This window comes from Pimephales promelas, chromosome 3 (genome assembly GCF_988280905.1).
Source record: "Pimephales promelas chromosome 3, fPimPro1.hap1.1, whole genome shotgun sequence".
NCBI classification, from domain to species: Eukaryota; Metazoa; Chordata; class Actinopteri; order Cypriniformes; family Leuciscidae; genus Pimephales; species Pimephales promelas.
The window spans coordinates 13,022,888-13,037,471 of record NC_142771.1 but is presented as its reverse complement, the minus strand read 5'-3'; the positions used below and the strand labels follow the sequence as shown (position 1 = coordinate 13,037,471).

The following is a 14,584-nucleotide window of genomic DNA, read 5'->3' as shown; positions in this document are numbered from 1 at the left end:
TTGAAAGAAACACACACAGACACATTTCCCATTGTTGTGTGTCCCACAGCTTCGCCATTTATTCTCAGACTGTGAAACTCACCGCTCCTGCTGTTTCTTCCTACGCGGCCCTGCTTCTCTCTCTAATCTCGGCCTCTTTTTGTCTCTCTGTTGGTCTATTTTCTCCTCTCTCCAGGTGCTTGTTGCATTCATCAGTTTTTCAGAGACAATGTTGCTGGTGTACCTCAGCTACAAGGTGAGTGAAACCACCCATGTGCCCATGGCTTTATCACTAGTACTTGTACTGGCTTCAAAGACGCCTATAATTCCTGGAGAGAACTACAGTATCTGCCAGATTCAGATTCATTGCAATGCTTGAGCTTTTACCAAATAACCTTCTGTTTTGGGATATTTATCTTGCATCAGTATGTTTGTTTTGCATAGTCCAAAGAAAAAGAAGCTCACCACATAAATCTGGTTGCTCGGCAGTTGACTAAACGCACATGTGAGCATTAATGCCGTTATGGACTTTTTAGAAAATCCGCTCAGACTACGTTACCTCGTGTAATTAATGTTCATGAGCAGAGCTGGCATGTTTAACATTGTGTCCCATTGACTTTTTAGATCCTTCCTTCATCCTGAATATATTAGATCTGCAGTCCCCAGAGTGTATTTGAGAAGGTCAGACAAAATGAGATGGAGAAACGGATAGAAACTGCCTTCTGATGGCAGCTGGCATGGTGTGGTTCCAAGATGTTCGTAGCCGGTATTTATGGTCATTAGTTGGTCATCATGTTGGTCGATCTGGTTAGGGCTGGCACGCCGTCTTAGACAAGCAACAAGTGAGCTACAGTGTGTCAGAAATAAGCTTAACCAACTTAAAGGGATAGTTCACTTTGAAAAAAAAAATTTGGTATGTTTTAGGTTATCTCGAGGGCATCCAAGATGGAGGCGTCTTTGTTTCTGCAGTGTTTTCAATTTCGATATTTTTAGGTCAAACCGTTATTGTGTATCAGTCATATAATGCAGGTCTATGGTCACCACCTCAAAGAGCATGCACAGAGAAGTCCAAATTAAACATGATTTAATGACTCTTAAATGTAAGTACACATTGATGGCCTAAGACACGAAACGAGCGGTTTGTGTGAGAAAACGAACAGTATTTGTATAGATTTTACCTCTTGTAAAACGAAACGAACGGTTTGTGTGAGAAAACGAACAGTATTTGTGTAGTTTTTACCTCTTGTAAAACGAAACAAGCGGTTTGTGTGAGACAACGAACAGTATACGTGTAGTTTTTACCTCTTGTAAAACAAAACGTGCGGTTTTGTGTGAGAAAACGAACAGTATTTGTATAGTTTTTACCTCTTGTAAATGGAAACGAGCGGTTTGTGTGAGAAAACGAACAGTATTTGTATAGTATTTACCTCTTGTAAAACAAAACGAGCGGTTTTGTGTGAGAAAACGAACAGTATTTGTATAGTTTTTACCTCTTGTAAATGGAAACGAGCGGTTTGTGTGAGAAAACGAACATTATTTGTGTAGTTTTTACCTCTTGTACCTCGTGTGGTTACAAGAGGTAAAAACGATATAAATACTGTTCGTTTTCTCTCACAAACCGCTCGTTTCGTGTCTTATGCCATCAATGTGTATTTACATTTATGAGTCATTAAATCATGTTTAATTTGGACTTCTCTGTGCATGCTCTTTGAGGTGGTGACCATAGACCTCCATTATATGACTGACCGACAAGAACGGTTTGACCTAAAAATATCAAAATTGAAAATACTGCGGAAACAAAGACACCTACATCTTGGATGCCCTTGAGGTAAGCTAAAACATCAAAAATCTTTTTCAAAGTGAACTATCCCTTTAAGAGTTGAGGAAGAGTTGTGTTGAGCTTGTTTTGAAGGGACTAAGTGGTGAGAGAAAGCACAAGGCAGGTTTGTCATCCAGACACTGATAGTGAAGCGATCTCTTAGAGTCTCCTACACCTTGTTTGATCCCCGTGCGATGAGTGCATACCTGCATCAACACATCTCTCTCACTTTTTGTTCTACTTTGATTTCTTTTTCTAAACCAACGAGGCTTTTTAACCCATATGGGTAAGACCTACACATATATCTTGCTTGTAAAATATGGCAGGCATTTAACACATTAATTGAGCCACGGGCTCAACTGCATCCGATAAATGAAACATATTTCCGAGGGGGGCGAGGAGAGTGACCTTTAACCCTGCTGTATTTCAATGGTTCAAACCTTATCAAAGCAGCGATTTATCCTCTAAACCAAGAGGTCACACAAACACTAGTTTCGTGACCCTGACACAGGTATCCTTGTTTTCAGGGAAACGTTTGGGAGCAAGTGTTGCGCATTCCGTTCATTCTGGAGATGATCAGCGCTGTTCCTTTTGTGATCACTGTGAGTAAACTTGTTTTCATGGATCACTTATTATTATTATATTTTATTTAACATTTTAAAATATTTTTTTATTTTGTTTCTGACATTATACTAACAATTAAACAATATTTTGCTTCTGACATTATTTTGCATTCTTTTCTTAAAAAAATATTTAAAAATTTCTACACTAGATCTGGTCTAAGTGGGAGAATGTAGTCTATCCATTTTCTCCATAGCTTGATAGATTTCTCGGACTATAGCCGAAGATTCATCATTAACTTTTATTGGGAACACAATTTCCAGCCACTCGTCAATTCCCGGTGTTTCAGGTTGCAACTAAGCTATCAACAGAATTCTCATTAAATATTTATCAGATGTATCTTCTGGTTTGAAGATTTGTAATACCCAAGTAAAGAGCTAATAAAGTAAATTGGATGGGTTCCATACATACACTCTCTAAATACTTATTTCTTGCCAACATTTTTGAACTTTAGAGCATTCCCAGAATATTTTTGAGCCACACATTCTCCAGCAGATTGCATTTTTGCTTTGATATCTCTTCTGCTCAGGAGTGAGGAACAATATAGTGACATTTTTGCTGCCAAATTCTCTCCAGGTTGAGGAATGTGTTGTCTTTCACTGTGATTTAAGCATATTTTCCCAATATTCCTCTAACATTTCCAAATGTCCTTTCATTTCCCATTTATTTGCAATGTATTGGGTATTTTCTTGTAGACTTTAATACAATTTTGTAATTATTTTAGTCATGTCGCCCGTTTTATAAATTGAAATAAACATTGCGAGAATATTGTTTTCCTTGTCTTGTATTTGCATTTTTAACATTATTTTCATAACCGTCGTGGTTCTTAGATCATTTCAAGTCCTTACCTGTGGTCAAGAGTTAATAATTTAGTTGAGCTGTGTGACTGATTCAGTGAGTTGCTTGCAGTGAGTCTTATAATTTACATACGCCAAGTGCCATTTGAAATTTTCTTCTAAAATGATCATTTTTATCAAGCTTGTATATTTAAGTTCAGTGATTTCACTTAAATGGCAATGAAGATTAACTATTAATGGTCATTTAAGTGAATTTACTGAACTTAAATATACAAGCTTGATAAAAATGGTTATTTTAGAAGAAAATTTCAAATGGCATTTAGAGGCTTTTGGATCTGAACTCTTCATACTTACCTGTGGTCAAGAGTTAATAATTTGGTTGAGCTGTGTGACTGATTCAGTGAGTTGCTTGCAGTGAGTCTTATAATTTACATACATACAGTACATATATATATATATATATATATATATATATATATATATATATATATATATATATATGAAGAGTTCAGATGCAAAAGCCTGTAAATGCCATTTGAAATTTTCTTCTTTAATTATGATTTTTATCAAACTTGTATATTTAAGTTCAGTAATTTCACTTAAATAAAAATTAATAGGTAATTATCATTGCCATTTAAGTGAAATTACTGAACTTAAATATACAACCTTGATAAAAATGATCATTCTAGAAGAAAATTTCAAATGGCACTTAGAGGCTTTTGCATCTGAACTCTTCATATATATATATATACTATACTATATATATATATATATATATATATATACAGTACTATACTATATATACTATATATATATATATATATATATATATATATATATATATAGTATATTTGCCATGAATCTAAAGATTCATCATTGGAGCAGCAGTGCTCCTGAAAAGCGGTGCTCAAACTCTATTGTGTTACAGCTGTATCACAAAACCCATTATATTGAAGGAAATTAAGTCTTTTTTTCTTTTCAATCAGGTGATTTTGCCTTCCCTCAGAAACTTGTTCATTCCAGTTTTCCTGAACTGCTGGCTGGCCAAACACGCTCTTGAGAACATGATTGTAAGAAATGAAGCCTTTTCCCTGTCCTTTCTTCCAGTGAAATTGTGTTTGTGTGTATCCACTTTTATCACACAGCTCTTATTTTCTTCTCCATCTCTATCTCACTTCCTCCTCCTGCCTTGTTTTCCTGATTGTATCTGTCCTCTGCTATCGAAAGCTGGCTAGTTATCAAATTTGCCAGACCTCTTGTTGATTGTTTTGGTTTTTTTTTTTATCATAAGCACAAGAACAATAGCAGCACTATACTTTATTAAACGTCTCACTGTCTCTCATCTCTGCCTTCTTTCATCTCTCCGCTGTCCTTCATGTTGTTTTCAGAATGACCTGCACAGAGCAATTCAGCGAACACACTCGGCCATGTTCAACCAAGTGCTCATCCTCATCAGCACCCTACTCTGCCTCATCTTCACCTGGTGAGAGAAAAACACAAACAAGACCTGAAATTATTCCTTTAATACTGTGTTTTTGGTACAAGAAAGGTGTATAATAGCAGAATAGCACTCTGTGTGTGTGACTGGTCAGGATTTGACAGGATGGTGTTTCCAAAGTGCTTATTAATTAAACCCCATGTTGTGTGTGTGTGTGTTCTCTTGTCCTGTGAGGTAAGTAGCAGGGAGGATGCTGAATGTACAGGGTAACGGTGCGTTTGTAAGACAGAAGAGAGAGAATCAAATGACCTTTTCACCGCTGACAGCTGCGTGTTGACTCAACCGGCCTTTCAACACAGAGCAAACACACATATGCGCCACACACACCAGCGGTACTGAAAGATAACCCACACACGGGCACGCAAACACGGTTCACATCATATCGTCACCACAGTTTATCGCAGTTTGCTCCAAACCATCCGGTGATGATAGAAACCATCCGGCTCGCCTGTCCACCTGAAAAGCCTTTCAATGAATGGTTTACTCAGAGTAACTTAGTATAGCACTTTTCCACACAACCGTGCTTTAAAATAACATCATAGATGTTTTGAAGAAAACAAGGCTAAAAAAACGATGGCAGAGTTAAAGGACAACTCCGGCGCAAAATGAACTTTGGTCTAATTACACATTGTTACCTAGTCAACCGTTATCTGAGATTTGTTTTCATGATTGCCGAATGTAAATAGTTTTATCTCTAAAAACAGTTTAGCCTATAACGCTAGTATAATGCTAGTATATAGGGCATAGAGTAATGACAAATAAAAATCGCTTGTTATTACCACTAACAAGGCTCAAAATAGCCCCACAGTAACACGACAGCATAACAAGGGTCCCTACATTCAAACCGAAGCATTGAGTACTTTGTCAGTGTCCATACAGTTTAATAAGAAGATATTTTATACACACAGTAAATTTTGCGAATACAGGAAGAAGCCATCTTGGAAAAATAGTCTCTACCAGTTGATCTACGAACGCCGATCCAAGTGCGCTGATGAGATGTGAATAAGGTGATAAGATGAGCGTGAACAGTAGGCTACGTGTACATATTGAAGACAAGTAAACGGTTTGTGTTTGTGTTTCTTTTGGAAACAACGGACCATATGTGATTCTGCACAGTTCAGCGCACTTGGATCGGCGTTCGTAGATCGACTGGTAGAGACTATTTTTCAAAGATGGCTTCTTCCTGTATTCGCGAAGTTGATTGTGTGTATAAAATATCTTCTTATTAAACTGTATGGACACTGAAAACGTTCTCAATGGTTTGGTTTGAATGTAGGGACACTTGTTATGCTGTCGTGTAACTGTGGGGCTATTTTGAGCCTTGTTAGTGGTAATAACAAGCGATTTTTATTTGTCATTACTCTATGCCCTATATACTAGCATTATACTAGCGTTATAGGCTAAACTGTTTTTAGAGATAAAACTATTTACATTCGGCAATCAGGAAAATAAATCTCAGATAACGGTTGACTAGGTAGCAATGTGTAATTAGACCAAAGGTTCATTTTGCGCCGGAGTTGTCATTTAACATTTTTGGATGAACTGTCTCTTTAAATTCAAAATCATTTTATCTCTCTTTTCCAGTATTTGCGGGATTCAGCACTTGGAACGAGCAGGGAACAACCTGACGCTCTTTGACTCTCTGTATTTCTGTGTTGTCACCTTCTCTACGGTGGGCTTTGGTGATGTCACACCACAGATCTGGCCCTCTCAGCTGCTCGTGGTCATCATGATCTGTGTAGCTCTTATAGTTCTACCAATACAGGTAAATAAAATACACGGTTGGCCCATTCCAACTCATCCTTTTAATCATATATGTATACAGTATATGTAGATCTAGTCTACCTAGACCAAATGCATTAACATTGCCGTATCCATTACCATGTTAAAACTATTTAGCTCTGGCTTTGTTTAGAAATATTTTCATTGGTCATAAAGAACAAAAACAGGCATTATTGACCATATTTTGTCTAAATGTTTACTGATTGGTGCAAAAGTCATGGCAACATAATGTTTTTCCAATACTGTGTTTTGAGGCTTCAACTAGAAAATAAATTAATATTTAAAATATTATTTTACTTTAAAAAGTTAGTTTTAAAGTTAAATTAGTTGGACATTTGTTACAGTTTTGTGACATTTTCTAATTTGCTGATAATCTGATGATTTCTTAGCCTTACAGTTTTGACATAAGTAATAGTTACTAGGGCTGGGTAATAAATATCGATTTCTCGATATTAATCGATTCTCATTTTTACGAACCGATATCGATTCTTAAGTCTCAAGAATCGATTAGTCATCCTGTTTCATTTGAATGAATGGGACATTGTATCGCGGCTGCGCGCATCCAAAAAATCGCAATAATCTTTGTCCTTTGCTACTATTGATATGAAACAAAGTCTCAATTTTCAAATTACGTCCATTTTCTTTAGAAATTCAAAAACATAAATAGAGTTTTGGCGCTGTGGCGTGAGATCGCTCTGACGCAGCTCTAGAGAAGCAGCAGCGCTGATCTCTCTTCCGGGTTAATAATACCAATCACAGCGCGAAATAAACATGAATGAGCATCTGAAAGTGTGTTAAAGATAGAGTACAACTTATCGAAATCCGTATCATGTCACATTGATTCGCTCAATCAGCGTTTCAACCGTGGAAAGACGTCAGTTAAACACCTTGTAATCAATGTCATCGTCATATTTACCTCAGAAAACCCACATAAACTCGTTAGTCAGCTAGAAAAAAATAACTTTGGAGAGGAGCATTTTGCTAAATATATACACCATATTACATATGCATTATAATCTTAATGTTCTTCAATATTTAATGCATATTTGAATAAATCTGGCAAGTTTTTATGACAGCCACCATTTAAATGTTTATATTTCATATAATCTTCTTATTATAAAAATAAATAAAAGTGTAATTTAAGTGATTCATTCATTATTACCTTCTAGGCTAATGAACCCTAGTAGGCTACAACTAGACTCCCACAGTTTATAGCATTAGTTAAGAGATTTGATTCCCTTGAGAAAAATTGCCATTTATTGTAACTGATATCCAAAATAATCGATATTGAATCGAATCAAAATCGAATCGAATTGCAAGCTTGTGAATCGAAATCGAATCGAATTGTGAAATTTGTCTCAATACCCACCCCTAATAGTTACCTTTCCTTATGTCATCTTAATAGAATCCGTTCCACTTAATATTCACATCGAGCTCTTTGAAAGAACTTTGAAATTGTTTCATTTAGGCAAATTTTGCGAATTACTTTGGAACATTTACAGAGAATCTAGTGAATGAAAGGGAGTAATTTATCTTAACTTTGCTCGGTTTCCTCAACAGAAGTTCTGCTTTGGTCTTTCACATAAAATGATTTCAAAAAGGTTTTCCGCTTTTACTTTCAACTGTCGGACATTTTATGCAAATATTATGTGGTTATGATGACAAAAGCACTGAGCCGAATCACTTTTGTGTTTAAGGCCCCGTAAAACGCGACACAGCTGGTGATTTTCACAGTCTGACACACACACACACACACACACACACACAAACGCTTCCATGTACACAGTGGTTTTAATGAAACGCATTTCACATCCCATTTCAACATATACCTTGTATTGGTTGACACACACACACCCAAACAGGTCTCACACACACACACACACACACACACACACACACACACACACACACACACTTACTCACGAGCACAAGCCTCCCGTGGGGCTGAGGAGAGAATGAGATGAGAGCGGGCTTGTCTTTCATGTGTGATGTGAGGTCTTCCCTGCCAGCTTCCTCTTTGGGACTCTGCTATGTTTCCGTCACACAGGAAATGGCAGCGGCTCTGGCGAGGCCCTCCTACTCTTTTCATCTACAAATACCAGCTGACATTTACTGCTGCCCCCCACACGCAGCTGGTGCTCGAGCGTTACGGTCGAGCCTGTGTTTGTTTCTGGCCTGACAGGGGAAATCTCCGTTACGGCCCGCTGAGAGCCATCCTACCGTTCAGAATGACAGCAGCCGCCATATCCCATCGCTCCCTGTGCACACATCGCAATGAGTGTTTTTTTTTTTCTTCGTAGCTTTTGTATTGCAATTAAACAGTGCCAAATCTCAATTCCCAACTACCCTTTGCCTGAAAGCCAATGAATAGCAGACATTAACCACGACTGCTAATGAAACACTTTGCTGAGAATGTTCTTAGGCCCCGTCCACACTACTGCGTTTTCGTTTAAAAACGGAGACCTTTTGCTACGTTTGCACCTCCCGTCCACACTAAAACGGGAAAAACGAAGACCTAAAACGGAGAAGTTTAGAAACGCTGCAGCTGCGTTTTGCGTTTTGAAACTCCGGAGGGCGTTTTAGTGTGGACGAGACAAAACGGAGGAGTTTACAAACGATGACGCAGAGGCTCACGCTCGGCTCTATGATTGGGTGTTATCAGTCATGACGTGTCCTTCCCTGATTCGCCAACCATTGTTTACACCGGCGCGCGCATGCCCAGTGTTGGTGAATGGTCACGTGATCTGCGTTTTCAGTCGTTTTAATGTGGACGGAGATCAATTCTAATACGCAGACAAAACGCTGGTGTGGACGGAGATCGTATTCGTTTTAATTCTCCGTTTTTAAACGAAAACGCAGTAGTGTGGACAGGGCCTTAGTAGCACTTCTGTCAGACATTTACGCCTGCTGTTAAAGCCACAATATGTATTTTTTCTGCATTAAAAATAGCACAAATAATTGTATCTATGTTATATATTTCTGTTAGATGTGTACTTGCATTATCCCGACAGTTTCCACCAAATTTCAAATACGGAGAAATTTATAGTTTAATTCGAAGACACGGGACGTTTCTTTATTTCCGTTTCGTCGCCCGTCTATGGCGTCATATAACCTTTGACTCCTCTATTTTCTCTAACTTCCTTGCGGAACCCGGCGAAACCGCCAAACACAAAGGGGAACACTGGACTACCGCCAATAAAGCAAAGAAAATGACGAAGAAAAAAAAAGTAGTACGTATTTTTATGTGTGTAAATCACGTGCCCGCTCACGAGCGCTACTCTTAACAGACACGCTGTCCCCGGTGCTGCTCGCGCATAAAGCGCTCTCCGTTCACAGTAACCGTGTCGTCTCATTCAAAACAGCTAACTGTTGCTGTTAGCGAGCCTCGCACATTGAATACTCATATGAGTCAGGCTGCGAATGTACGTGCCCGCTTTAGCTCTCTCATGCATACTAAATAAACGCCTCACCTCCGGCGCCACGCACTCACTACATTCTCTTAGTTTAGCCTTTAGCACATAGTGGATGAATAATGCAAACCCAGTCAAACGTTTGACTGCAGTATCTTATGTGCTTTATAATCCGGTGGGCTCTATATATGAAACATGTTCTCAAATAGGTCATTCATTGAAGTAGCGTAATATAAATATTTATATTCGTCTGTATTAAATAGTTATGGACCACGATTACGCTTTGCCTGCACGTTCTGCTGCTACAGCCAGCTCATTAGCTAAAGCTCAAACGTACCTGAAAAATATGACCCGAGAAGGGTTTGGGACAGGAGAAGCATGACACAGGTAAACATTGGGGTTGCATTTAAAGCTTCTTGACGAGCTAAATCTACAGAGAGATGCCGTATATCCGTATATTTTGTGAAACGATGATGTCATGTCATGAGCTGAGCTGGTTGTCATTGACAGCGACAACTCCTCCCGTGAGCCTACGCTCTTTCCGGACGTCATCAAAGTATGTCTTTTGTTATTATTTTAAACGAGTGACCCCTGGTGGCCAAAAATCGCATACTGTACGTTTAAACATGCATCTGAGCGCTTTTATACAGGAATATATCCTCACAGCCAATATCACCCACACAATCCACAACAGCAGCCTTATTTTTGCAGAAACATGATCAATAACAGTATCCACTAGGGGTGTAACGATACCCTCATGTCACGATTCGATACATATCACGATACGATATTCTGTTCTGTTGATTGAAATGCTAAATTTTATTACATTGTGGTTGTAAATGAATAAGATTGGACTTTGGTGCTGGTAACCCAATGCACAGGACAATGGTATAAAAATATTCTGACGCTTAAAATACACGATTATTTTAGACGAATAGCCTTGCACTCTGACGCTTACTAGATACATTTAAAATAATGTAGACCAGATTTTACACAAATATCCCCCCATTGCATTATCATACATTATATTCAACATTAAATATAGTAGTACTGACACAACTCTGAAAACTCGCACTGGAATTTTTATTTTGGGTGAAGTATCCACGATACATATTGTTGCATTTTTATATTGCGATATATTGTGACACGATATATTGTTACAACCCTAGTTTCCACACAAGCAATCCGAAGCAATATTCAAGACTAGTCAAACCTAGACCATTATATGAATCAGAATTTCTTCATTTCACAGAGCGTTATTTCAGGTTCTGATAAGCCACGTGTAGTCTGATGTCTCAATGAAGCCTCGTTCCCTGTAATTTCCCTTAGTTTGAGCAGTTGGCTTTCTTGTGGATGGAGCGACAGAAGTCTGGAGGGAACTACAGCCGCTATCGTGCCCAGACCGAGAAGCACGTGGTGTTGTGCGTCAGCTGTCTCAAGATAGATCTGCTCATGGACTTTCTCAACGAGTTCTTTGCGCACCCCAGACTCCAGGTAAATATGTGTGTGCGTGTGTGTTTATGTTAATATGAGCTTGCTGTGCGTTGTTAATCCTCTTCAGGATTGCTGGAAGCTTGTACTAGGATTAACTGAACACCAATTTAATTGAACCAAGCTATTTATGTTTGATACGGGTTGCAGTGTCTATCTGGCAACGTTTTTCCACTAACTTGCACTCATCATGTCCAGGATTACTATGTGGTCATCTTGTGTCCTGCTGAAATGGACGTCCAGGTGCGGAGAGTACTCCATATCCCACTGTGGGCTCAGAGGGTCATCTACCTGCAGGGATCTGCTCTCAAAGACCAGGATCTAATGAGGGCAAAGTAAGCCTGCTGAAACAGTACAAATCAATTGTGTTAAAGGCCACTTAATCCTAACCCAAGTAGTTAGTTATTCTTACTCAGTACTTTAATGGATAATTGCATTGTAACAAGGCCACCTTAACATACAATGTAACCCATTATATTTTAGTTTAGCATAAATACCTGTCAGTATACATTTGCCAGTAGTACACATTAACAATATTTCAAAGTCAATTGAGGTAATTATGAAATTACATATAAAGAAGTCCTACTCGAGTGGGTCAGAAACACTTTAATATAAGTGAAAGTATTCTTCTGAAGTATATTATTTCCTTAATGAGTAAGTGTACTTCTTTTCCACAAGGGACATCATGACCTACTATGCCTCAAGGGTACAAGTCTTTATAAATACTCCATTTCGTTAACTCATAATCAATAAATTTCCATCATTTTGAGCACTCTCTTCAGCCGAGTCACTGCAATGGTGACTGGAGGCTGGAGGACTGGAGTAAAAACATGTATTACTAAATGTTTGTAGCACATCACACTTTATTTGGTGCCTGATTTGAAATTATGAAAATTGTTGTGTGGCGTATTTAGTTCTAATCATGAAAATATGATCTCTTATATAATCACATTATATTATCAAAGCTTAAATGGTCAAACGTTTCCCTTTCTCTGTGTTTTCTGATATCTACCATATCAGCTTGATTGGTTAAGAAAAGCTTTTTTCGATTAACTACAAATCACAATTATTTATTTTTGAGGAATGAGTTGAAGATGTTTTTGTGGTGATGCCTCAGATGTCAGATGAACACCTTTGGAAGTATTCGCTTGTATCTTTTACGTTCTCTGTTTTTCTCTTCTGTCCACTCTCTTTGTCTCCCTCCTTTCCCCCCTGTTATGGAACCTGACCCTGTTTCTCTGGTCTCTTGTATCCTCTTCATCGTGATCGGCTGCAGGATGGACGATGCAGAGGCCTGTTTTATCCTAAGCAACCGGTTTGAAGTGGACCGCTTTGCCGCTGTATGTTCCCCTCCAGCTCAATTTTCTCACCTTTTTTCCCCATTCTGCTTCTCTACCCTCTCATTTCTGTCCTTAAAATAGGAAGCAGCAGATCCGAACATCCCATGTATTCTCCAAGGATTCTATTTCGCTCTTTCACATCCTCCTTACTGATTTTACATTTTGACAGTTCAACATGAAATTATTTTAGAAAGTAGTAGTTGGATGCATCTCACAAAACCTGTCAAGAAAATGTCAGGGTCTTATCAAAAGAAATAAATGATAATTTTATATTAAGCATCAAGAAAAGGAGACATTTTGCATTGTGACATTCATTCTTTTCTCCGCTTACTGTAATATATACCATCAATAAAAAAATTTCTGTTGCAGTTATATAAAAAAAAAACTGTCAAAAAGGGTTGCAGGAAAAAAAAAGTTGAGGCAGGATCTAAGCGCATCAGTGATTTTTATTAACAATAAAAAAATACGAAGTAAAGTACCGTGAACATTGAAAAAAAAAAAAACCACCAAACGACTAACAAGAACAGAAAAAACGTAAGATTCAGGGTACGTTTACACGACAACGATATACTTTTCTGCGTATAGATACACTATTGTTAAAACAATCCCCATTCACTTGGATCTGCAAAAACGACTAAAAACGTTGTATTCTCCTGCCAGGCCATTAGATGGCGATAAAACACTATAGACGAAACAATTAACGTCTTTAGAGATTTTTTGTTGTTTACATGGAGTTTTCAAAAACTTGCACTTTTAAACCCATTTCAAAAGTTTGCATTTTCAGGCACTCCAAAAAAAAAAAACGCTTAAAGTTTTACGTTTTTAGTTGAAAACGGTGTCGTGTAAACAGCACATGAAAATGAAACTAAACTAATACAATACAACGAATGTGACAAAAATCTAGGCTATATATTGCAAAATGCAAAAAAAAAAGTTAAAATTGCAATAATGTGCCGGATGTAAGATTGTGGCCAAAAATGGTACTGCAATCACTTTCAAATTACTATAGAGCGACGTATCCCCTCCCCCTCCCCCCTGACTACAGGTTGCCAGATAGGGCCATTTTATGATTATTTGAAATAAATTTCTTACGTACAGCTCCTTTAATAATGATAAAATAATATTACATTGCAAAAAACAAAACAAAACAAAAAAACGTATAAAAGTCCCAAAAATAGGCTTTATTTTCGAATGCAAAATATAATTTTCCATTTTTTTTTTTTTGTGTTGAAAATGAGACCTGTACAGGTTTTAATGAGATTCACCTTCACTAGTTATCAGGCACTTTAGATGTTAATTTCTCTGTAAAGAGGGTAATGACTGGTACATAAGAGCAGACACTAGGACTAACGGTATATTTCTGTTCATATCTCTCTCTTTCTCTCTGTTTTTCTTTGACACAGGACCATCAGACCATCCTCAGAGCATGGGCCGTGAAGGACTTTGCCCCAAACTGCCCTCTCTATGTGCAGATCCTCAAACCCGAGAATAAGTTCCACATCAAGTTCGCAGGTCAGCGTGCAAAATGTGTTTCTCTCAGGGGTGCAGGTGTGGAGAGTGGAGGATAGTGTGATATTTGATGCACTTCGTACATGTGTGAGTGTGCTGAGAAGCAGGCGATCAGCCAGTCTTTTTCCCTCTGAAGCTGCGTCCTTCAACAATAAACCCACTTCATATCCCTCTTCAACTGTGTAAATGCGAATAATGCTTTATATTTCCCCAGTCCACCCATTCCTCACAACATGCTATGCTATACGTGTGAAGCCCAGTATTATTACACAGTGTCTTTTTACGCCAAGTGCAAATAGCCCGCCTTGTTGGCAGAGGCTTTTTACACACTAACTCCG

The 14,584-nt window shown here is 38.1% G+C and overlaps 1 protein-coding gene and 1 long non-coding RNA gene across 4 annotated transcripts in view; one reads left to right on the top strand and one right to left on the bottom strand.

Moving 5' to 3' along the window:
• The window catches only part of kcnt2b (potassium sodium-activated channel subfamily T member 2b), a 96,163-nt gene that overhangs the window by 43,791 nt on the left and 37,788 nt on the right, over window positions 1–14,584 (top strand). For all 3 annotated transcript variants that reach the window (XM_039687681.2, XM_089128278.1, XM_039687682.2), the window contains exons 6-14: window positions 176–235; window positions 2,326–2,400; window positions 4,203–4,286; window positions 4,605–4,699; window positions 6,299–6,479; window positions 11,236–11,400; window positions 11,596–11,732; window positions 12,674–12,737; window positions 14,141–14,249. In XM_039687681.2, the coding sequence (XP_039543615.2) occupies window positions 176–235; window positions 2,326–2,400; window positions 4,203–4,286; window positions 4,605–4,699; window positions 6,299–6,479; window positions 11,236–11,400; window positions 11,596–11,732; window positions 12,674–12,737; window positions 14,141–14,249 (970 nt within the window). The remainder of the gene's footprint in view (window positions 1–175; window positions 236–2,325; window positions 2,401–4,202; window positions 4,287–4,604; window positions 4,700–6,298; window positions 6,480–11,235; window positions 11,401–11,595; window positions 11,733–12,673; window positions 12,738–14,140; window positions 14,250–14,584) is intronic.
• LOC148981984 (uncharacterized) lies at window positions 4,514–8,634 on the bottom strand. The gene is made up of 2 exons (XR_016155066.1): window positions 8,420–8,634; window positions 4,514–4,696 (listed from the first exon to the last, which is right to left on the bottom strand). It is a non-coding gene; the product is annotated as an uncharacterized LOC148981984 (long non-coding RNA).